The sequence below is a fragment of the Lagopus muta genome, chromosome 3 (assembly GCF_023343835.1).
Source record: "Lagopus muta isolate bLagMut1 chromosome 3, bLagMut1 primary, whole genome shotgun sequence".
Lineage (NCBI taxonomy): Eukaryota > Metazoa > Chordata > Aves > Galliformes > Phasianidae > Lagopus > Lagopus muta.
In genome coordinates, this window is record NC_064435.1 from 16,514,196 (window position 1) to 16,539,855 (window position 25,660).

General features: G+C 34.3%; 1 protein-coding gene across 5 annotated transcripts in view; it reads left to right on the plus strand.

Moving 5' to 3' along the window:
- Positions 1 to 25,660, plus strand: part of CSMD3 (CUB and Sushi multiple domains 3) — a 528,421-nt gene that overhangs the window by 361,936 nt on the left and 140,825 nt on the right. For all 5 annotated transcript variants that reach the window (XM_048939546.1, XM_048939547.1, XM_048939548.1 and 2 more), the window contains 7 exons: positions 1,061 to 1,217; positions 4,638 to 4,829; positions 10,523 to 10,649; positions 11,559 to 11,761; positions 18,541 to 18,732; positions 21,398 to 21,536; positions 23,648 to 23,835. In XM_048939546.1, the coding sequence (XP_048795503.1) occupies positions 1,061 to 1,217; positions 4,638 to 4,829; positions 10,523 to 10,649; positions 11,559 to 11,761; positions 18,541 to 18,732; positions 21,398 to 21,536; positions 23,648 to 23,835 (1,198 nt within the window). The remainder of the gene's footprint in view (positions 1 to 1,060; positions 1,218 to 4,637; positions 4,830 to 10,522; positions 10,650 to 11,558; positions 11,762 to 18,540; positions 18,733 to 21,397; positions 21,537 to 23,647; positions 23,836 to 25,660) is intronic.

The following is a 25,660-nucleotide window of genomic DNA, read 5'->3' on the forward strand; positions in this document are numbered from 1 at the left end:
TTGGAGAACATAAATCATTTCTGATTCACTTTGTTGCCTTGCTACTACTGCTGATCTATTTGTTTTTATTTCATTCTGATATAGATTCCAGTTTACAAATGCAGGCATTGGTTACAATTTATATCTTAATTACAATTAGAAAATATTTAGGACTCTGTTCATTTAGCAATTAGTTCATTAGTTCAAATTGAAAATTATTTAGTTTGCACATTTGCAAGGGATTTTTTTTTCTTAAAACTCATGTTTACATTATAGAAGTCAATAAATAAATCCTACAAAATATATTATTTGGGTTAACAATTACTGTTAAATACTAGCTTAGCTGTTCTAAAAAATATATAGTTGTACACCAACCACTGATATTAAAGCAACAAAGCTTGAAAGAAATTTGCTAAGTATTCTTAAAAGATCATTTAATATGTTTAGTAGTCTGCTTGAACTTTCAATTTCAACTCTGAAAGAAAAATATGTCATAAAAACTCTGTCTTCTAATTTGCATATAGATTTTGTTACTCTTTCTAACTACAGAAGTTTTTCTGTATATTTTATTCTGATTTCCGAGACTCCTTTTACTGTGTAGTTATTTTTAAACCTCGATTTACACAGGAAATAAAACAACAAAAACAACAAAAAACAGAAGAACAACCAGAAGTTTATTTAACTAGTTAAAGTTGGATAGATATTAGCTTATTAGACACATTTACACAAAGTAAGTGTTTGCTGTTTGTCTGTGATGAGCACTGCAGTGTTGGCAGTGGAAGAGAAAACACAGATGTTCACAAGCACTGAGCTGATATGGCAACACTGCCCACTTCTTTTGTTAGCAAAAAAAGGAACTGACATATTTTATACTGTGCATATGAAAAATAACCACAATTAAATCAACATAATTGAGCAGAGACAAACAACATATCCAGAGTGTATTCACGGTTGACTGGAAAATGATCTCCTTTGGCAGAGCTATTCTCCCTCTTAATTGAAATGTAGAGAATTATTTTCAAAATCAAATATATGCATTTATTTTCTTTTAGTGACTGCAAAAGTTGCATTTTTCTTACAGATCTATGATGGCAAAGACAATACTGCTCATCTGCTGGGTGCATACACTGGTGCATCATTAAGAGGTCTGACGCTAAGTAGTACTTCAAATCATTTATGGTTGGAATTCAACTCAGACACAGAGGGCACTGATGAAGGCTTTCAACTTGTTTATACCAGTAAGTATTTGAGAAAAAAATAGTAATAGATTTATGATTGTAAAGGAATGAAAACATAATTTCTTGTAAGATAAAAATGCAATCCAATGATGAACAGCAATAAAATCAAATGCAAATCACTCGTTAAAATAATCTTTTTTTCTTTCTTTCTTTTTTTTTTTTTTTAAAAAAAAAAAAACTCCTACACTAAACAGCATACTAAAACCAGGCTTTCAGAGTACTTTCTCTAATTTGATAATTAAAGTTCTGGTTTTTGTTTGTTTGTGTTTCTAGAGGGTTTTTTGATGTATTTTCTGTATTGGAGAGGATAAAAATGTAGAACTTCAGGTAAGAGTGCTAGCACATAAAAATATTTAAACGTGAGGGTAATTTTAAATGTGAAACTTAATAGAATTGTTTCATAAATATTTGTTTATTAAAATAAATTCTCCATCTTTAGACTCACATTCAATACAAAGACTGCATTAGACTAACAATTACTGAACTTGGATGATTGCTTAAAATAATTCCTGAGCTGAAATAAGATAATATATTATTTTTACTTTTTTTTTTTCAATCGTGTAAACAAACAGCTCTTTCCAACCATTTTGGAAGCAAAAGAAGAGATTCCAGACAAAAATTTCTTCACTCTATGCAAACTGACAAAATTAACTGTAAAGATTAGAAGTGAAGTCTCTTCAGATTTTTGTTTTATAGAGCAAACATATCTACATCTTGTTTATCAGATGGTGAATTATGAAAATACACAGTTGTTTCTTCAGGAAAAAAAAGAGTTTACTGTCTTTGGAAGAAGGGACAGGCAGGCAACTTGGAAAGAGTACACAGTTGTTGCTAGGATATACAGAGGGAAAATTAGAAAGTAGAAAGCCCAGCAAGAACTTAATCTGACCGTCACTGTTAAAGACAATAAAAAGGTTTTCAGAAATTTATAAACAGCAAGAGGAGGGTCAAGAGAATTTCCATCCTTTATAGGATGAGATAGAGAAAGTTACCACAGAGGATGAGGAAAAGGCAGAGTCTTAATGTGTTCTTCTGTCTTTAATAGTCAGACTAGTTATCCTCAAGGTATTCAGTCCCCTGAGATGGAAGGGGATGGGGAAGAGAGTTCAGGAGGAAACAGTTAGTGACCTGCTATTCCACCTAGATGGAGGTATCCACCCAAGGATACTGAGAGAGCTGGTAGAAGTGATTGCCAAGCCATTTTCCACCATTTATCAACAGTCTTTGACAACTGGGGAGGTCCCAGATGAATGGAGACTTGCCAACATGACATTCATCTACGGGAAAAGTCAAAAGGAATATGTAAGAAACTAAGAAACTACAGGATTGGAGTAGATGGTCTTGAATGCGATCATCCAATGTACAAGACAACCAGGGGATCAGATGTAGCCAGCTTGGGCTTAGGAAAGGCATGTCCTGCTTGACCAATCTGATCTCCTTCTATGACCAAGTGACCTGCCTCGAGTATGAAGGAAAGACTGTGGATGTAATCTACCTAGGCACTTTTGATTCCATCTTCCACAGTATTCTCCTGGAGAAGGTGGCAGCCTATGGCTTGGGCAGGTGTACTTTTTGTTGGGTGAAAAACTGTCTGGAGGGCCTTGCCCAGCCCTTCAACCAGTGTACAGTCCACCTTTCTGTCCTTGCATTCAGCCCTTCAGCAGATTCTCTATGGAGATTTTATGGGAGAAAATGTCAAAGGCTTTACTGAAGACCCCACAAGGTCTACAGAATCACTGTGTATCATCAAGGATACACTGTGAGCATTCATTAAATAGTCAACTATTGTCATTTTAGGTCCCTCACATTATGTCCCTACCTGCATGGTGTTCTTCCATAGCAACAGAGATCTTCTCATTTTGGTCTTACTATCAGAACTGCCTTCAGTGTGCAAGTAGCTCAAATAAACTTGCAGCTGAAAACTGCTCAGGCAATGTAATTACATGTTTTTTTTCATCCTCAAGAGGAAAGTGATCAATTAAAAAGACTACTTGTTGTTCTGCCTTTAAGTAGGCAGATGTGAGGACTTTTCAGAGTTCTAGACATTTAAACTTATTTTCACTCAACACAATCAACATATTTTCTTATAAAAAAGGAGAAATTCTGACTGGTCAATAAGTATCCAAACTGAAAATATGAAAATAGCTTTTTCGCATGAACCTTTTTTTAGCCTCATTAGAACTTCTATAGCGTGGTCTGCAAAAGGAAACAATAACTCACTTAGGAATTAGAGAAGTTGTGCTGAGAAGCTGTGGAATATCTTCAGGAGGTGGGCCATTTTCATTGAGATGCTAAATGAGCTGAAATAAGAGCTGAGATAATATATTATTTTACTTTTTTTTCAATCATGTAAACAAACAGCTCTTTCCAACCTGATATGTTTTGTCTGCAAAATAAAACTTTGAACATTTTTTTCAATTAGTAGTAATGACTCAGTGCTCATGGAGAGACTATGAAAGGCTACCAATGGCTCATCAGCTGAACATAGTGAACTTTAGTGAACAACGCAAATATGAAAAATCCTTCATTTGCTCTGTGCTAGCTACACTTAGAAATATCAAAGTGACACAAACTGTTTTGTCTATTTGTTAGATATACAAGTTAGAACTGTATGTTGTTTTTTTTTTTTTTTAATGTTTATTTTTGAACAAAATGGGCTATGGAACTGCTTCTCAGTTAATAATAACAGGAAACCTTATTAATAGGATCTTCTGCCTAAATTGCAATTTGTTTCCCCAGATATTTCCCAATAACATTATATTCTGTATAATCTTTAGGTCATTCTTTTTCCTTCTTGCTCCACATCGTTTAATTCTGCAAAATGTCCTTTTTTTTTCTTCTTGAATTGCTATATTGTCATCATTGTCATTACTTGCTAAGTGTAGTGTTTAAATTTACAAACTATTGCAAGCAGGATTGGGATAGGAATTTATGAATGTGACTATTTCTGTATTACCAGGGGTGCTATTGTGCCATTCCCATTAGTGTGCAAGGTAACAAACAAATCTACTGTGTAGTTTTGTCTATGAGCCATAAATGTCTATTCACAGACTAGATCACCGTCAAAATAAATAAGAATTCATTTTAACGGCTATTTTATAAATTATAATATTGTTTTAGAACTGATTGACAGCTACTGTGAATTTCGTTCTCAGTCCTTAATTGAGCTCTTGGGGAAAAAAAGGGTTATGACAATTTTGCAGGCTCAACTTGAATGTACTAGACAGTATTACTCTGAGATATAAGTGAGGGGTATAGACTGCCTACTAAGGCTGTTCAGAAACAGAGATGAAACCTTAAATATACTGTTGCTTGAATTCTGAAAATATTTTATTTCCACTGGAAAACAGAAAATCTTAATTTCATCAGTGCATTTATCTGCTTGATTTTTTTAACAAGAGTGTGCTACTCCTACCACAGGTTTTGAACTTTCACATTGTGAAGACCCCGGTGTGCCACAGTTTGGATATAAAATCAGTGACCAAGGTCACTTTGCTGGAAGTACTATCATTTATGGATGCAATCCAGGTTACACACTCCATGGAAGTAGCCTTCTAAAGTGTATGACTGGAGAAAGAAGGGCATGGGACTATCCTCTACCATCATGTATTGGTAGTAGACCTTCATTTTTACCTTTTTTTTTTTTTTTTTAATTTAAACTATTCTTTGAGCATAAAGAAAGAGAAAAAAAAAACAAAAACAATCAACCCTTAGGTTTAGCAAATATTGTTAGAATGATGTGAAATCTGATCTCTACATATACAAATCTATTCATATATACTTTCAGAGATCTCTTTAGACCTTACATAAGTCTACCTGAGTGGTTTTGCTTTTCAGTTTTAAAAAATAAAGGTAGTAATTATTAAACATTCATTCATCATGTAATTTCTAGCATATGAAAACCTACTTGTAGTTAGAAAATTGACAGGATAAAAACATAAGTCCAAAAGCCAGAAGAATATGCACTTTATGAGAAGTTATAAAACTAGGATGTTTTTTTCCTAACTGTATCTTATGCTAAAAACAAACAAACAAACAAAACTTTTCACATATTTACCTATAAATGCTACAAAATAAGTTTAAAAAGAAAAAAAAAAATCAACATATAAAGTTACTAGGTTATCTGGAGACATATTATATTTTTATTATTTGGCTTTTGGCACTGTGATGCATAACATGATATTATACACTTTATTATAATATTGTAACAACTTTTTAAGTGCCAGTACCTACAAGCTCAATTCCTTCCATTAGAGGGAAGAAATAAGACAAGATTAAAGCACTCTAGTAATTCTCTTCTCTTGCTTTCATCTTCATTTAGATGAAATGAGTAATGGACGAGTATAAAAAGTAAAGGATGAAATGCACTTTGTGCCCAGTTTTGATTTGACTGAAAAAGTGTACTTTATAGTATCATAGAATGGCCTGGGTTGAAAAGGACAATAATGATCATCAAGTTTCAACCTCCCTGCCATGGGCAGGGTCACCAATCACTAGACCAGGCTGCCCAGAGCCACATCCAGCCTGGCCTTGAATGCTCCAGGGATGGGGCATTCACAATCTCCTTGGGCAACCTGTTCCAGTGCGTCACCACCCTCTGTGTGAAAAACTTCCTCCTAATATCTAAACTAAACCTCCCTTATCTCAGTTTAAAACCATTCCCCGTTGTCCTATCACTGTGCACCATTGTAAACAGCCATTCCCACTTCTGTTTATGCTCCCTTCAAGTATTGGAAGGTCACAATGAGGTCTTCCCGGAGCCGCCTTTTTTCCAAGCTAAAAAAGCCCAGTTCCCTCAACCTTTCTTCATAGGAGAGGTGTTTCAGCCCTCTGATGATCTTAGTAGCCCTCCTCTGGACCTGCACCAAGAGCTCCACATCCTTCTTGTGCTAATAAATTCATCAAGATATAAAATTCTTTTAGAAAGATATGCAACAAATAAGATGTGAACAGCTCTTTGAGAAGAATTAGGGAATAAATGTTTAAGTCCCAAACTTGTTGCAATCCTTTGAATATTCCCAGTGATAACCAACTTCTGTTGAATATTTGAAATTGAAGAATTAAAAGAAAACATAGCACTGGAAAGAGTAAGCAGAATCTAGAAAGTATAGAGAGAACAAATGGTAGTTATAGAATCATAGAATCATAAAATCACAAGGTTGGAAAGGACTTACAAGATCATCTAGTCCAACTGTCCTCCCACTACCATTAGTACCACAAGCTACTAAAAGGTATCTCGTAGCTCCTCTTACAGATGCCTCTTGAACACTGCCACCACCTTCCAGGGCAGGCCATTCCAGTGCCTGACCAATCCCTGAGAGAAGTTTTTCCTTATGTCTAATCTAAATCTCCATGGCGCATCTTGTGGCTGTTTCCTCGGGTCCTGTTTGTTGCATGGAAGAAAAGGCCAAACCTCATCACAACCTCCCTTCAGGAAGTTGTCGAGTACAATGAGGTCTCCTCTGAGTCTCCTCTTCTCCAGACTAAACAATCCCAGCTCCCTCAGCCACTATTCATAAGATTTGTGTTCCAAACCCCTCACCAGTTTTGTTGCCCTGCTCTGGACACGCTCCAGAGGCCTCAATGTCTTTCTTGTAATGAGGGGCCCAAAACTGAACACAATATTCGAGGCGCAGCCTCACCAGTGCTGAATACAGGGGGATGATCACCTCCCTTCTCCTGCTGGCCGCACTATTTGTGGGCCAGAATGCCATTGGCCCTCTTGGTCACCTGGGCACACTGTCAGCTCATGTTCAGCCGAGCATCAACCAACACCCCCAGGTCCCTTTCTTCTTCACAGTCATCCAGCCACTCAGCCCCAAGCCTATAGCACTGCATGGGGTTATTGTGGCCAAAGACCAGGATCTGGCACTTGGCCTTGTTTACCTCATCCCATTCACCTCAGTCCAGTGATCCAGCTTATCTAGATCCCTCTGAAGGGCCTCCCTATCCTCAGGCAGATCAACGCAACCTCCCAACTTAATATCATCTGCAAACTTACTGAGGATGCACTCAATCCCGTCATCTAGGTCATCAATACAAATATTAAACAAGATGGGCCCCAGTACTGACCCCTGGGGGGGTAATGAGTTACCAACTGGAGTAAGAGCAAAAGGATCAGATAAAATGTTGTGAATGATGGCAGAAAGTTGAAATTAAAGTTTTTCAGTTCTTTCATTAAATATTAAAAGCGTAGGATGTACCATCACACTAATATACACGTATATATGTATGAGTTCTTGAATAATTTTAAAACGGACCAAGGTAAACCTGTCTGAAGTTACTTCTTCATTTTCTTAATGATTCTGTAACATCATTTGTAATGATTAATGATCTAGATTGTGTGCTGTGCACTATTTCCTCTAACTGTGGGAAATTCAGTTTCCCCATATTCTAAGCAAATATCCAGAGATTCCAATAATTTACATCTAGATGGAATACAGAAAGGGGATTTCTAGAACACCTCATGGATAGGTGATAAATGCTGTTATGTCTTTTGAATGGTTTATATTGATTTTATTTATTACAGTAAGGCATTTTTCTTTTCCTAAGTGGTAAAACCATCTATTTGCACCCAGAGAAGAGTTAAACTACTGTAAAACTGTTGTGTATATGAGCAATAGTTTCTGTCCCAAGCTGAGGATTCCTTAGGCTTGGCTGAATAGATGTTAAATTAATTTTAATTGAAACAAGTGAGATTTTTGTATAGTCAAGCTTAAGAACTCAAAAGGTTTTTGAATAGCAGTTGCAAATGACGGTATTGATTTCCACACACCTTCCAATTTTCCATTTTAATTAAGGATCACTGCTGATGCTTAACATGCTACTAAAGGGATCCACTATGAATCATTTAAAATGCTCAAGCAATTCACATGTTCTGGGTTTCTTGGATTGAAAAATATATAATAAATTATGTGTTAGTAATGCACTGTGAGGAATATTGCTAGGAGAGAACAGGGAAGCAGGACAGCAGTTAAGAAATGCATGAGAAGATCAGAAAAGAGAATGTTTCAATTAAAAATGTTCTGGAGAGAAATGAAAGGAGTTACACTGCAGAGGCTTTTCTGCAGAACTGAAACTTCTTTTAGATAGTTCTCACAGTATATCCAAACAAAAAACCGAGTGAACAAATCTTTGAGACTTCAAATTCAATAATGGATTAAATAGCAGGTAGAGAAGATAAATCAACAGTGGTGTTGATTCCTGGCTTATGGAAACCCTTTTTTTCAACGTTCACTTTTAGTTAGAATCATATTGAAACTACACTTCTTTGCTGCAAAAGGAAATTGGAAAGGAAGAAAAAAAAGATTTTTGCAACACTCCTATGTTTTATTTTTTCTAAAATCTTGCTTTTGAGTCATTTTGCATACTTACAAGAATCCAGCCCTACTCAAGATATTTTGAGTTTACAGGTTGTTGAGGTAAAGTCTGAGAAAACTGGAAAACAGTGATGCTTGGAATGAAATATTTTTAGGTTGACATTCACAAGTAATTTTATTTATCTGAATAAATATTTAAATATTATAAATATATAATATATTATATTATAATATATAATATAATATACATAATATAATATATAATATATAATATAATATAATATAAATATATAATATATATTAATAAATATATAAATATTATTTAAATATAAATAAAAATTATATAAATATAAATAAATATTATTTATAAATATATATAAATAAATAAATATTTATTTATCTGAATAAAATTATGAGTAACATAAATCAACAGACACTTTAATTTGCTGCTACAATGATAAGTTGACTTCAAAATGGTACTACTGTTTCAGTATCATACCATGCAAGAAAGTGACATTGACAAGACAACAACAAAACTGTTTTCAAGCAGTTCTAGTTGTATTAAATATAACAACAAAACTTAACCACTGAATTTGCATAATGCTATAAAGATTAATACGTATTTGCTTTAACTTGAAATCCTTGAATTTTTAGAATTGACATTTTAAGATAAAATTAGGATTCTTGGTTAGGACATGAGCAGTTTGGAGAAAGAAGATAAAAGGGATTTTGCCTTGCTGCTTGTCAGTGACACCTGAAGAGTTACTGGTGGCACATCATGACAAAATCATAATAAAAAGCTAACAAATTATCTTTCATGAAAATTAGAATTTATAAACTTAGAATTGTTTAGTAATCTTGGATAAAATGCAATTCATTTATAGTTTAATTTGGTTTGTCAGTAAGCAAATTTTTCTTTATTGTGTAATTTATTTATATCCTCACAACACTGGAAGAATAATAGACAATTCTTATCTTCTGAACTGAATAACTTCAAAATATTTACATACATAGAGGGAGATTTTAGTGATGGTGTTTTAAAGATATAAAATGCCATCTGTTTCTAAAAATTTGTTTTTGTTATGTCTGAAAAATCCATTAAGAGTAGCATTTCAATTGCACTTGATCAGGGAATTCACAGGTTATAATAGATCTCTCATCTACATATTTTAAGTGATTTTATGTGATGTTGCATCAAAACAAAAATGCATTGTAACTATACTAACCTATCTAATCAAGCCATTATTTTGACTTTGACTAAATGGACCTTAAAAGGAAAGGGGAATCAGAAAACTTTAAAGGCCTAAGGGTCTGTATTTAAAAAAATCTAGGTTTATAGATTATCTAGGTCATATAGATTATGAAATGCACAGTTTTGCCTAGTGACTGGCTGCCTGAGGCCAACTAATAGGGAGCTACTTACCATCTATTATCCTCTAAGAAACATAGCTTCACTGTGAGGACAAGTCTCAGGTAAGAAGTCTTACACCTTTTTTATTTTCTAAGTTGAAAGACTTTCACTCTGAGAAGTCTGCTTTATTTTATTATGTTTCTTCTTTCATTTTTTAAATTTTATTCCCTACCTATTAATTTGTAAATTTATTAATTTATTATTAATTTAATTATACTGATTTAAAGTGCCATAATGCTCTTGCTTTTGTTTTTTCAATTTTTTTTTAATGATCTCTGTTTCTTTTATTGCACAATGGTATGCTTTCTAATTTATGTGTATTCAAAATTATTAGAAAGACATAGATGCTAAAATATATATATATATACAAAAGTACTCAGATAAAAATGTGTAGAGTTTCTTGAAGTATTTGAAGTCTTTATCTTAAAGTTTTAGGGCACGTAGTCAAGTTTGCTGTGTTTCAATCATGTTACTTATTTGGCAAAAGAGTAGATATATAAGTTGATTGCTCTGATGATTAGTTGGAAAGCTATCTGCAATAGATTAATAGTAACATTATGTAATGTTTTCATTAGCTGAGTGTGGAGGCCGTTTTAAAGGAGAATCATCAGGAAGAATCTTATCTCCTGGCTATCCTTTTCCCTATGATAACAATCTGCGTTGCCTGTGGATGATTGAAGTAGACCCAGGAAATATTGTCAGGTACTGAAAACAAATCTTATAAAAATTACTTTGCTTATGTAAGAAGTAAAACTTGTCTGTTCTGATAGGGAAAAAATGGAGATGTTAGGGGGAAGTTCTTTACTAGGAGAGTGGTTAGGCCCTGGAACGGGCTGCCCAGGGAGGTTGTGGATGCCCCGTCCTTGGATGTGTTTAAGGCCAGGTTGGACGGGGTCCTGGGCAACCTGATGTGTATGTTTGGTGGCCCTGCTAGGCAGGGGGGTTGGAACTACATGATCCTTGGGGTCCCTTCCAACCCGGGTGATTCTGTGATTCTGTGATCTGTGAGATTTAGAATTTAAGATGCTGTTCAAAGGCAGTATTCATGACGTACTCAGCTTAAATATGTAGTTTGGTGTTGAAACTATTTGCATTTCAATAAATGTTGTTTGGTGAAGATCAGTCTTGAAAATTTCTTGTCATTTTCTGAAATGTTTAATAATTTTAGACTACTCTGTGTGTACAAACTATAACTATTAACAGAAATTATGTTTAAAATAAACCAAATTACGAGGAATGCAATTGTGTTGCACATAATAGTGTTTTATGAAAAATGAAACTATTTTATGGAAAGCCTGTGGAAACGTACAGATTATTTAAATAGTTAATGCAATAAATTTATTTCATGATTCACAAATTCAAATGTTACCAGTTACAAAAGACTTTTGCTTTCAAATGTATTTCTGTATTAAGATTATATGTAACTAAAGATAAAAGCCTGGAAAATATTTTAGAAAGCCACATTCAGAAATTGAAGTTTATTTGCTTTCTTACTTTGGTTCATTGGTTTAGGTTTATTGTTTTGTTTTGTTTTGTTTTGTTTTGTATGTGGGTGTTTTTACATTATTAAGTAGAATGAAATCTGACAATAATAACATGGTGTTCTCACAGCCTCCAGTTTCTTGCTTTTGATACTGAGGCATCGCATGATATTCTACGAGTTTGGGATGGACCACCTGAAAATGAGATGTTACTCAAAGAAATTAGTGGATCTCTAGTTCCTGAAGGCATTCACAGTACACTCAACATAGTAACAATCCAGTTTGACACAGATTTTTATATCAGCAAATCTGGGTTTGCCATACAGTTTTCAAGTAAGTTGATGAATCATTCATTCCTTCATTTATTTTTATGAGTTGGCTCACTCACAGATAATTGTACTGCTGGCAGCAATTGAAATAAGTGACATTTCTAATTTTGGATATATATATACATATATATATACATACATAAAATCCATGTTTTGTTTCAAAAGCGGTTTGGAAGGCGTAGGAATGCTTACAGTTCTCACTAGTGTTTTTTTCATGAAGGGGGTGATATCCTTTTCTAATCAATGAAAATTTCTGCATTCAGAGACATCTAAGCAGAATTTTATTCTTGCTGTGCTTGTGTAGGATGAAACAGGAAACAGCACTGCAGGAACAGCAGTGTCCTCCTTTTTGCCTTCTAACACTATTTTATCTTATTGACTTTACCAGCTGGCAGAATGCTGACAAATCTAAAACAGCTGTTTCACTGTCATTAAATCCTTTCATACACTTTTTGAATTGAAATATAAGAAATAATTTAATGAAGTCTATGTTTACTATATTGCTGCTCACTAAGTGTTTTCTTTCAAGTATAGCAAGATATGATCTCATGCCACCATTTTGTAAAGCAGTAGAAATGTTTCTAACATGGACTGATGTATCTTGTAATGATAACATTGTTTACCTTGTGCTTTGTACGGTTGGTAGCCATATTACCTCATTTTTTCCCTACCCTCATTCTTTCAACATGTATAAAAAAATACATGAGTACATATATGATGATTTGAAGGAAGAATGAAGTATATGAATGAGAAGGCAATGTAAAATATTTGACTTGTAATGAAAGAGTGACTCTTTTCCACCTGATTTATTTATTTGAAACCATGAATAAAACTTGTAATTCCTTAGGTTCACAATTTTTTTTTTGTTTGTTTGCTTGTTTTTAACAATACAAAAGCCGAGTCCTGCATTTCGATCACCAGAATCCTCATGCAATGCTGCAGGCTAGGGGCAAAATGGCTGGAAAGCGGTATGAAGAAAAAGATATGGAGGTGTTATCTGACAGCCGGCTGAACATAAGCCAGCAGTGTGCTTGGGTGGCATGAATGCCAGTGGCATCCTGGCTTGTATCAGAAATGGTGCAGTCAGCTGGAGCAGGAAGGTGCTTGTCCCTTTGCACTCTGCACTAGTAAGGCTGTACCTTGATTACTGTTCAGTTTTGTGCCTCTCACTATGAGAAAGGCATTGAGTCCCTGAAACATGTGCAAAGAAGGGCATGGAAGCTGTGAACAATCTGAAGCGCATGGCTTATAAGGAGCGGCTGAGGGAACTGGTATTGTTTAGTCTATAGAAGAGGAAGTTCAGGGGAGATTTTGTCACTTTCTACAGCTACCTGAAAGAAAGTTGTAATGAGATGAGAGTCGACATCTTTTCAGGCTATTAGAATGGCTTAGATTGGAGGGGACCTTAAAGATACTCTATTTCTAACTAGCAATAGGATGTGAGGTAATGGAGTGAAATTGCTCTAATGGAGATTCAGTTTGGATAACAGAAAAAAATTCTTCTCAGAATGTTTGGTAATGCATCAGAATAAGCTGCCCAGAGAGGTGGTAGGGTCACTGTCCCTGGAGGTTTTCAAGAAAAGTGTTGATGATGTGGCACTGAGGGACATGGTTTAGTAGGCATGCTGGTGACGGGATGATGCTTGGACTGGATGATCTTCACTGAATCACAGAATATCAGGGATTGGAAAGGACCTTGAAAGATCATCTAGTCCAACCCCTCTGCCAGAGCAGGAACACTTAAATTAAGTCACACAGGAATGCGTCCAGGTGGGTTTTGAGTGTCTCCAGAGAAGGAGTCCCCACAACCTCTCTAGGCAGCCTGTTCCAGTGTTATGTCACCCTCACCATAAATAAGCTTTTTCTTCCTGTGTTCCAGCTTGCACCCACTGCCCCTTGCCCTGTCATTGGATGTCACTGAGAAGAACCTGGCTCCACCCTCATGACACTCACCCTTTACATATTTGTAAACATCATTGAGGTCACCGATCAGTCTCCTCCAAGCTAAAGTGACCTTGCTCCCTCTGCTTTTCCTTCTAAGGGAAATGCTGTGCTCCCTTTATCATCTTTGTGGCTCTGCACTGGACTCTCTCAAGCAGTTTCTTGTCCATCTTGAACTGAGGGGCCCCAAACTAGACGCAGTGTTCCAGAATGTGGTCTCACCAGGGCAGCATAGAAGGGGAGGAGAACCTCTCTCAACCTCTAATCACACCCCTTCTAATACACCCCAGGAAGCCATTAGTCTTCTTGGCCACAAAAACACAGTGCTCACTCATAGTCACTCTGTTGTCCACCACGATACCCAGGTCCCTTTCCCCTTTGCTGCTCTCTATCTTAGTGGGCTCTTCCAACCTTAGTGATTCTATGACAATGTACTGAGTTTATTCAGGTTGTCATTTAGGTGAATTGGAAAAAAAAAAAAGGATATATGAAGATCAAGAATAGAATTACGTGCTTAAATGGTTGTGTTTTGGAAATAAAGCCATAAGTAGTTAATGTTAAAGTTCCAATATTTTACCTGAAAATGTTTTTTAGAGTTTCATTCAAAAGGAGAGATATTTTATTTAATATTTTATTAAAATAACAATTTAAAGGACCCATAAAATGTTAGTGCTTTAGTATTTCTCTTATTTGTCAGTTTGGGTTCGCAGAATCACTGTGATCCTTCTCAAATACAATATTTAATTATATACATTATTGTCTTATTAGAAGAATCACAGAGATTTTTTTTCCTAGTTGAATGATGTCAAAATAATGTAATATTAGCCATCCAACCAGAATTATGCTGTTTCTATCTGGTCATACTATTTTACCAGCTAGGAAAGAATCATCTTTGAGGAGAGAGTGTAAGAGAAAAGTAATTCTGTTTCATTTTGTTTCGAGCTTCCAAATATTTTCTTTCAATATATAATGATGTCTGAGTGAAACAGATGGTGTCTGTGTACTTTAGCTGCAGTGTAATTAACAAATAAAAAGCTCACACAGAGGAGGTATCTGCTTTTACTTTCCTCTTGCAATGTTATGAAATAGATTATGAGTATTAACTAGATTACTGGTGCTTTCACTTAAAGAGAAATGCTGGTCAGTGACAACAGATAAAGTATGTTCAAACCTTTTGAAGACCTTGAATGCTTTACTTTTATATTATTTTCTTATTACAATTACTTCATTTTGTAGAAACAAGTTTTTAGTTTATCTTTCTTTATAACTTTTGGTCTAATTTTTATCAAATGTTGCTATGTTGAATTCATTTAAGAACTGAAAATAGGCACAATTGATAATGTGATATATTTGAATTCGACACCTTATAAACCATGCAATAAATACAGAAAATTAATTTCTATCTGTTAAAACTAATAATGGCAGAAAATACCAAATTAAAGCAGAGGAAAGCCTAGAAAAGCTGATATGTTATATAAATAGTAAAAAGAAAATTATAATTTAATAAGTATGAGAAATTCAAATTCTTGAATTTCTGGAAGAAATGACTATGAAATCTTCATGTAAACTTAAAGCTTTTTCAGCTTCTGTGGTCTTCTCTGAAGATGGTGAAGAAGGAGCATAACACAAACCAGATCACACAAAATCTGAAAAATAAAGTCTAAAATTGTGTAATTAAGGAGAGTATTTTAAGACTTTATATATTCAGGTAGAAATAAAAGGAGAACCTCTGGGTATTTAACAACAGGATAGCAATATAATGATTTTGGAACATCCTGTCTAAATAAGAAGAACCAGTCTCAAAATACACATGGAGAACACAAAGCTTCCCTTAAATAATAAGAAGAATAAAAGGTTTACAGCAGTCAGAAAGTAATGTACAAACAGAAAATACTTGCTAGAGCTTATTTTCTCTGAACTGTCTGCATGTAGAGTCCCCCTACATCCTGGAAAAATGACAATGTAATGAGCAGTAATAACATCATTTGGACAATAAATTCTGTAAAAAAAAAAAACAAAAAAATGAAAAACAAAACAGGCCTGTAAGAAATCTGAAGGAGAAAAAGAAGGGAATGAGTACATATTTCACAGATGTGAACTGTATATCATAGAACTTGACAAATGTATTAAGCATAATGGAACATTTTCTTCAGCTGACATTGCTTCAAGTCACCAAGCTGGAAGTAGTTTACTGGAGAGAAAGGAAAAGAGAGAGAGAAGTGAAAAAAGAACTGGCACAACAAAGTGGAAAAAAAAAAAAAAAAACAGCAGTAACTGTGTGTGCTTCAAATTGTTTTATTTGTGTCACTTCAGTATTCATGAAGTGTGTACTGTAAGATCTTGCTGGAGTTGATGTGATTATTTTCATAGTTTTCAACAGCTTCTGAATATGATACTACAGGGATGTCTCATCTCTGTATATCTGCAAACTGTTTGAGCACTACTTATCATCTGTGCAGAAAGTAAGATATCTTTATTCATCTCTCATGTGCCATTATTTCAATACTATTAAATCACAGAAACATTTAAGCTGGAAAATCATTAATTTTGACATTTATTATACTGATCCCAGCATCAGTGAAGTTTATTTGTGCAATGTCACTCTTTTAATATTGTGTTGCAATATATCTTTCCTGCATGAAATTGGAGCTGTCAGGTAGGGACATTAGTCACATATCAAATTGCTTGGGCTCATGAACTATGAGAAATTTTTGTATCCTGGCATTAACATATTCTTTTCTGTAGCAGAAAAGATCACTTTACAGTACTTTATCTGATTGTTTCAATGTACACTGATATGTTATTATTAAACAGATATATAAAAATGTTTTATGCTCCATATCAACAAAATCTGTAGACAAATTTGAAAACTTTCTGGGCCCAATTAAATGCTGTTTTAATGGTTTCTGGGACTGTATAGGAGCATTTTTATAGACATGTACAATTAAGTCAAATGATGGTTTAAGTTATTCCGTGTACTGGCAACACTGCTCATAATCAGACATTCTTAGTTGTTTTAGTGTAGCTCGGATGTCTGCTTTTTCCAACTTTCAGTGTCTCAGAGTTAAAAGAAAACGGAGGTAGGGACAACCCAGAGTTTAATTTCCAAAACATACTAGCTCAAAAGTGTGAAAAGCTGATACTGAAAAGCATTCTGTCAACCCAGCAAAGTAGACACACTGGACCTGTAAGTCTAATGCATCCCCTCATCTGTCATCTATTGGACAATTTGAATATCAAGTCTCATTCTACCTCAACCTGAAGCTAGATCTCTTGATTAAGAATTGTCTCTTTGAGCACTTGACTTTCACCACTGAAGGATAGACTAAAATAATTTTGAGCATTTCTCTATCCTTATTAACAACAAAAAAAAAATCTCTCAGTTGACACCACAAAATTTTGTACTACACACCATTGTTCTTGCATCTGTTGTGCTGTATGTATTACGTAATAGTTTTTGAAGCATGTATTTTCCCATCTACAAAATAGTTTCTAGCTCTTTAACATGTTACATTTACAAATCGTACCTTACGGCCTATTCAAGATGACATGAACTTAAGAAATTTCTTTTTGTAATATTTTGTTTACAGTGATAGAAATGACTTACAATTCTACAATGTTTGGATGAAAATCAATTTATTTTTTCTTAATTTAAGTATCTATATCATGAGTTACAAAGAACTTTAGATCCTTTATATGAACATATGAAGAACTGTGATAGCCAGTTCCTTTTATTTTGCAGTAAAATTTCAAGACTGCATTTCAGGTATGATAGCAAAGTTATTTGGGACTTTATTGCTCTTGAAGATTTTGCTTCACAAATTTCTGTGTAGGACAGGGAAAGTTGTGATTAGATCTCTAAAGATCCAAGGGCAAGGAGGGTGGGGGAGAGTAATCATTCCTTTTGCTGGAATATCCGCTTAATAAGTAAAACAATAAATAAACTTCAGTAGGAGATAAAAAGTAGGTTGAAGAAAGATTATGAAAAAAAGATCAGAAATAAACAGAATAAGAAGATATGCAAAGTAGAATATGCAGAGCAAATAACACTGATAATGATAATAGAGACCCCTCTTCCAAAATCAAGCAAGCAAACAAATTACAGTTGTGAACAGTATTAAAGATGGTCTAGAGTCAGGCATGTGAAATAGAAACTAAAAATTAGAGTAGAAATTATGGAAAGCTGTAACTTAGCAGTTCCATTTGAGCATACAGTTAATATCTGTCAGCTCTCAAGAAATATGTTAGTTTTATAGTGCTGTATAATACTCCGATTTTCCTTCTCCAGTTTTTTTCTTGCACTATTATTTTTTAACCTTGTCCCTCCAAAATATATATTTCTGTATTTGAAAGTTCTTTTTCTGATAATTTTATATGTCTTATAATAATAGTAGAAAATATGTTACTTCTACCACCTTTTACGGTGAATATATGATGCCAAGTGTTTCAAAATAAGATTCATTATAACAAATTTATTTTTGGGGTAAATGTTACATATCTAATACAAACCATCTCTGAGTAGTAAAAGACTTATGTACAGGTGCAATATTCCTGTCCAGTCTACCACATTCAATTTTTAAGAGTCTAGGACAGAAATAGATGTTTCTCCCTTGTTATATTGACTCCACAGGAAAAACAAGCAAAAAAAAAAAAAAAGAATATATATATATATATATATATATATATATAAAAGTCATACCGTTTCCCATATATTTTTGAATGATTTTTCAAAATTTTAGGAGTAATAAAATTTTGGATTTGCAGAGTAACCAGATTAGAAGATTGTAATACGACTAACATGGATAGAAAAGCTGATTTTTTTTTTCTCCCTTTATCTGATAGGTTCTGTAGCTACTGCCTGCCGTGATCCCGGTGTCCCCATGAATGGAACTAGAAATGGGGATGGAAGAGAACCCGGAGACACTGTGATTTTTCAGTGTGACCCTGGATATGAATTGCAAGGAGATGAGAGGATAACCTGCATTCAGGTAGAAAATCGGTACTTCTGGCAGCCCAACCCACCAGTCTGCATAGGTATGCAGAAGACAATCAAAGAATGGTTTCCAAAATTTTGAAATTTTGTGCGATTAATCACACTTCTTTACAAACTTTATTTTAGGAAACTAATGCATATTCATTATTTATTCTGTATAAATCTTCAGTGAATGTTACAAAAATCATTCCTCCCTATTACTAGTGCAATGTGAGAGCTGATCTTAAAGTAATACTTCCTGTTTTATGATGTTGGCCTGCGACATCAGAGGCAGATGTTGGTGGCATGGCAGTAGAAGTTGAACCTTCTCAGCAGTATTTCATTACGTATCATTGCTGTGTGACAGATGGTAGCAGAGGAGAGTCTGACAATGATGTCTGAGAGTGTGTATGAAGCAAAGATGCATCATTGAATTCTTTCATGAGGAAAAGAATGGCACCCATTGGCATTTCTCAACACTTGTTGAATGTTTCTGGAAACCAAAGAGTGGATGTGAACACAGTGAGGAATTGGGTAGCGTGTTTCAACAGTGACAACAGCAATAGCGGGTCACCTCTGCTGTTGCAGTTTGTTTTGAATGCAGGCTCTTGTTCATTACCGACAAAAACATTGTCAAGCTCATTGTGGTGACTATCTGAAAAATAATGCAGTAGTATTGTGCTCTTTGTATCTGTTGTAGTGTCCATGAAAATAAAGAGGATACATTACTTTTGGAGCAATCTACATAGGTCTCATACTTTATCTTTTAAGCTTATGTTATTTATAGTTTGATTATCTGTGACAAGGAAAGCAAGAAAGCCAATGTAATGATCCTTTCCCACAAAATCTGAAGAATGGTGATAACTATAGGATTTGGTTATAGTTTGTATGCCTGCATTCACAAAACATCAGGCACATCACTGAGTAAATGTATTGGTCAGGTAAAAAATATCAAAGGCTATAATAGGATACTACTGGAAACAGAGAAGATGGCACATTACTGACTTTAGTACAGACTTCATAATTTACGAAAACAATATTTTTGTTAGTAAAAATGAAAATACATTCTTTATCTGTAAACATTATCTCAGTCTCTAATGCTATCCAGAATAACAAAGCTCATACTGAATGAATTTTGGAAGGATTTACTTGGTTAACTGACTCATTATGAAAAAATATTAAGAAATTACATAAGTAGTTAGTAAATAGCAGCCTTCTAATAACCACTTCTCAGGTAAATCCTTATCACTACTGATCTAGGAAGAAATTCTAAACTGAAACTTCCAAAACCTAACTTAGAGGCAAAGTTATAAATAATTAATGAAATGTGTCGCATTTGGATAGTTAGGGAAATAATGTAGTGATACTTATTTACCCAGTATGTTCTTTAATGCAATCAAATGTAATACTGTTATGTAGAATGATGGAAGATTTTGCCTGAGTGCATAGAAGCTGCAGTAAGCCTGAAAATCTCCAGGCGTTGTGATGGGTAGCCTCTTAAATAGGATCTGCAATTGTAGTGGCACAGTAAAGAAGGAAAATAGAATTTTCCATGAAAGTGCAGCTGGGAGAATGTTCAATAGGCCAATTACAGTGGTATCGTCCTGAGTGACTTTTATATGAGATAGTATGCTTACTCTAAGAATCCCAAGAAAGGACTGCTTGAAAGGAACTTCTCAAAGGGGGTGGGGAAAAATGAGGGCATCTAAAATAATCAGACAAGAGCTTCTGGCCTCATAAAATACGAAACTGCACTGCAGCTTTGAGATCAGCTGAATGTGGGCATTCACTTTCCTTTGCCATCCCTGATAACATGGTCTTCGGCAAACATTACAAGAAGGAACTTGCTAGAAACCTCAGCTGCTAGGAGCACTTTTTTAGCTTCCATGTATTTTCATGCCTTTAACACACTTAATTATCTTAAACATTTAATTATCTTTAACACACTTTATTTTATCTTATTTAAAGTTTTAACAGGTTTTAGATTAAGTACTGTAATTACATATAAGCAAAGAATACTAAGGTTATCGCATACAGCACTAGCTACTATGCTTACAAAGAGGTTTATGAAGATAGGTAAATATAATCTACATCTCTATTTTTCATTGTGTAATACATTAAAATTACATTTTTCCTAGTAGATTGACACATGCTTTTCTTTCTGGATGGGCAGTTATATTGGGAATTAGGCCTTGTGTCTAGTGCTATAAATTGCAGGTGCCCATTAAACTTTGTATTCAGACCTGGTCTTCCCCCAGATACAAATGAAGTTATGAAACATAACAAAAGTATTTCACACATTAAATTCAGACAATGAAAGATTCTGCAACACTCGTCAATTTAATTCAAGCACACAGAGAAAGAAAAAAAGATAAATAAGATGACTAGAAAACTTTCTTATTTTCAAAGTAAAACTCTTATCCAATCATTTCTTTTTATGTCTCAGAAAGAGCATGTCTCAAGTTTATGGTGTTTTCAGAAAAGCCTTGATATACTGTTAAGGAGAGAGGAAAGGACACAAAGTTCTAAACACACGTTCTACTTGGTAATATTAGTATTGGTCTAAGGAGAAATGTGAACGCAGCTTTTGTTTCTATTTAAGCTTTGTAAATACTTCAGTTATTGTTTAACTTTTAAGGGACATTAAATGTCAGTGAACATAGTGCTGATACATGCTTCTTTTTCTCTTACCTTCTTTCCTCAATTCCAATTTATTTTTATTCACAGCTCCCTGTGGAGGAAACCTGACTGGCTCATCAGGTTTTATACTTTCACCAAACTTCCCTCATCCTTATCCCCACAGCCGAGATTGTGACTGGACTATCACTGTTAATAATGACTATGTTATATCACTAGCATTTATCAGGTAAACTTTCTCATAATTTTAAAAATCATGTTTGTGACTCCACTAGTGGCAATTGTTCAGAGCTCTGTGTTATACTGTCAGGTATACTTAATTATCAGTGTGATAAATAATTGTTATCTGTGTCAGCAATCTCATCAAAGACATTACAGTATTCACTGCACACAGAGCTGGAGCCTGGTAGCTACTCTTCAGTTAAAGGACTCTCAGTTTGTTCTGACTAATGTGTATTGGGATAGTTCTCAATTTACTGATATTCTCTTCCTGAAAAGTTGCTGTGTAAAATAACTCACCAAAAGGACTCCCAACCAGCAGGACTGTCTTTAATGATTCATATTTTCTATGAGACAGTCACCTGATATTTAAGAAAAAGATCAAAAATGTGTAAGTGTAGTTTTATTAGTCCTTATTATTTCATAAGCAATAAGATACTTTTCATTGCTCTGCTTATTAAAGGGAAAAGGTTTAACATTCCCCTTCATTACAATGCAATATTAAATTAAATTGACCTTAATGGAATCCACAGATGAACTTTTACTCTGTATATTGTATGCAACACATAAAGTAACTTATTATGCATGTTTACTATATGTGAAAAATAGTTATCACAGCAAATTTATATTTGTAATGTCCCTTCAAATTTAAATCCTGTTTATGCTGAAAATTGTGTAATACTGTCTTCATTCTAATCACAGATAGTTTGATGCATATTTCAGTGATGTTTGTCATATTGTTTATTTTCATTTGGCCTTTACTGATATACTATGCGATTTGCTGATAAATATATTGTTTTTTCCCTTACAATACTAAATGGGAACTATTTTGTACCATGGAACTCTTTCTTTACATTCTGTGTTTGACTAGACTGGACAAAGTCATTTCATTTACAAACAGATTCAATGAGTATTTCATGTTTAGGTGAATGATTCAGAGTGCAAACTAAATTATTTGTTCCAAAGAAAGTATTTTCTGACGTAAATCAGTATAATAAAGTAAATGAGTATCTAAGAACATTCTGCTCTTTCTATTCCATACTTAGGTATAGAAGACCCTAAAACTTAGAATACAATCACTGTTTTACAGTGCAATTCAGTACTGTATGTGAACACTCCAGATAAATCCCCAGATACTGCTAGTTCATTAATAAAATCTGAGCAGTTACAGTGATTTCTGAGAGAAGCTGACAAGCTTAGAAGTTGGTCAACAAATTAGAGCACTTACTGAGATTTGCCTCAGTAATGACACACAGACTAAGGAAAAAATTCTAGATTAAGGAAAATATACATTCTTAAATAAACCAAACACTGAATAAAAAAAAAATTTAAATCCACTTTTTACTGCCAAATATGGCTCTTGAGTGGGACTTATTCCAGGAATCTCTTCTAAATTCAAACACAAACTAAAAACAGAAGCTATCCACTCTTGTATTCCTTTTGAAGGAAATATTACTTAAGTAATGCAAAAGTTAAAAGAAGTATTTTCACTGAAGAAGATAGACCAAGTTTTTAATGCCTACATTCATTTTTTCAGGACCTAGTGGCAACTAGGGACAAAATATGATTTGTCTCCATTCTTCAACTACCAGTCTTTTTTTTACCTTTGTACACAATCAATTTCTCAAGGAAATTTGGTTAACACCCTGCCCCCTGCTAATATTATAGTTCAAAATTAACAAGCTATCTTACTTAGCCAACATAATTAACTAAATTAATTGCATTAACTAAAAGAAAATGTGTATGGGAACTGCTGAGTCACAGCCTGAACCTCTGATTGATCACTTGAGGCAAGCAATGAGTCAGCCAGAGGAGCACAGGTGAAGGCAATTCACCTGTGCTGCCAGAATGGGTGGAGCCAGGCTTCACCCTCCTACACCTATTTCAGAGCTGGTTAGCACTAGGGAAGGATCTCTTCTGGAGATTGCCTCTGCTGGAGATTTGTAAGTGAGCCCAGGATAGGGGTAAGCTTTCTATTTATTTTCTTTTTTGTTATCATTATCTGCTTTGCTAAACTCTCTTGTTTATTTTGTAATTATAACATCTTAATATTCATTGATTATACAAAAATGTTATACAAAGCTTATATTATCTAATGTTTCTTTTTTTTTCTTCCTACAGTTTCAGTATAGAACCAAATTATGATTTTCTTTATATTTATGATGGACCAGACAGTAATAGTCCACTGATTGGGAGCTTTCAAGATAGCAAGCTTCCAGAGAGGATAGAAAGCAGTTCAAACAACATGCATCTGGCTTTTCGGAGTGATGGATCTGTTAGTTTCACAGGGTTCCACCTGGAGTACAAAGGTAAATAACTTTTTTTTTTTTCTTGTATTCAAAGCATTCCTAAGTATAAACTTCAATCTGCTTTATTTCCTCATAGTTGTCTGCCTGGTGAGGTTTTAGTTTTGTCTACAGGTATGATAATGTGCATTATTATACATACAAAACACAATATTACAAGCATACTAATTAAAGACAGAATCATAGTATATGATTTCATTTAGAAGGTGCACGATAAATGCATGATACAAAATTAACAGGAAAAAAAATGGCAACATCAATTATTGTCAAAGTGTTATACCTCTAATGTATTTGTATAATGAATTAATGAATTTGATTATTCAAACTTGAAATAATTTTCAGCTTGGTCTATGATCTTCCAGATTTCTTAAATGACAGTTTAGTTGGTTTACGTAAAAGTTATTAATATCAATGTGATGACTTACAGACTTTTTGGTAACTTGAATCTCTTAACTTTTGATTTTCCACTGAGATTTTGGAATTATGAGTGCTACAGAAGTGTTTGTCCTGCTTTTCACATGTCATGCTGTATTTTGAAGACTTACCTTTCAGAACAGGAAAGATTTAGGTATTACATGCATTATACTACAACTATCTAAATTAATCGTTGTGGATATAAAATACTTATTGTTACTATAATTAGGTGTTTTAGCTCTCACTTGCTACTAAACAAGTTTTCAGTTAAGATGTGTGTTCATGGCATGTTCATGTAATGTTCATGTGTGTTCATGTTACCCCACATTAGGAGATTTTCATGTTCTTTTGGAAAATGTGAAATTGAAATTTCAGAAGGATTATTCCATGTTTCCGTCTTCAAATATAAATATATGAAACATTTATGGTATCGTAAGATATTATTTCTCACCTCTCATAAATATTAAAATATGTAGCTTGCTTTGAAAGCAATGCCTTATTTCAGTGGAAACTGCAACAGATACAAAGGGCACAGTAACACTATTTGATAGAGCAAATTCTCAGCTATTTTCCAACTTAGACATCACCTTTAGCTCTGCATTTTTGCCAGCAATGATCAAGAGCCTTTGTGCTGCTCTTTTAAAATCTGTGCTAGCCGAGGTGGCCCACTGTCAGTGCTGCCACTCTGAGATGCACCACCCATTACCTCACTGTGCTCATATCCACTGTTTGGTCTTAACAAATGTTCAGCAGGTGTCAATTAATATGAATGGGTGTCATTTTCTTCCTCATAGAGCAATTCAATTACACACTTTCGCTTCATGTGCATTTCCATGTCCATGACCATTTGTCACTGTGCCCCTCTGCTATTATCTGTCACCCAGCAACAAAATCTAATGGAATAATGGCGAGAAGGTTCAGCCTCTGTTGGCATACCACTAATATCTGCCTTTGATATCATGGGATAACAGAAAAATATGAGGCATTACTTTGAGAGTAGACCTTGTATAAAATGGCCATAAGGAATCAAAATGGAAATATTTTTGCTTCACTATCTTCTCTGTGGTAGTGAGAAATATCTGATGCGGCTAAAATTTATAAAATAAAGTTAAATATTTTCTCATTTTTTTCTCTATAGTCTCTTAAGTTTTGAGAAACTTTAGCTTAGGGAGTGCTAGAATCACTGGAAGTATCTTTGTATTTAAAGCTACTATAGCCTTTTGGCAGAGATCTGGAAGGGCAAAGATCTGCAGTGCAATTATGACTTCTGCAACTCCTCAGGTAAAGAAAGTTGGCACTGATATTGCTGAAAGTAAATAAATATTCCCTCTTGACTTTCACCACAATACCCATAAATGATAAAGAAGATAATCTGGATTTTCTGTCTTCTGCTTGATTTAAAAAAAATATATAT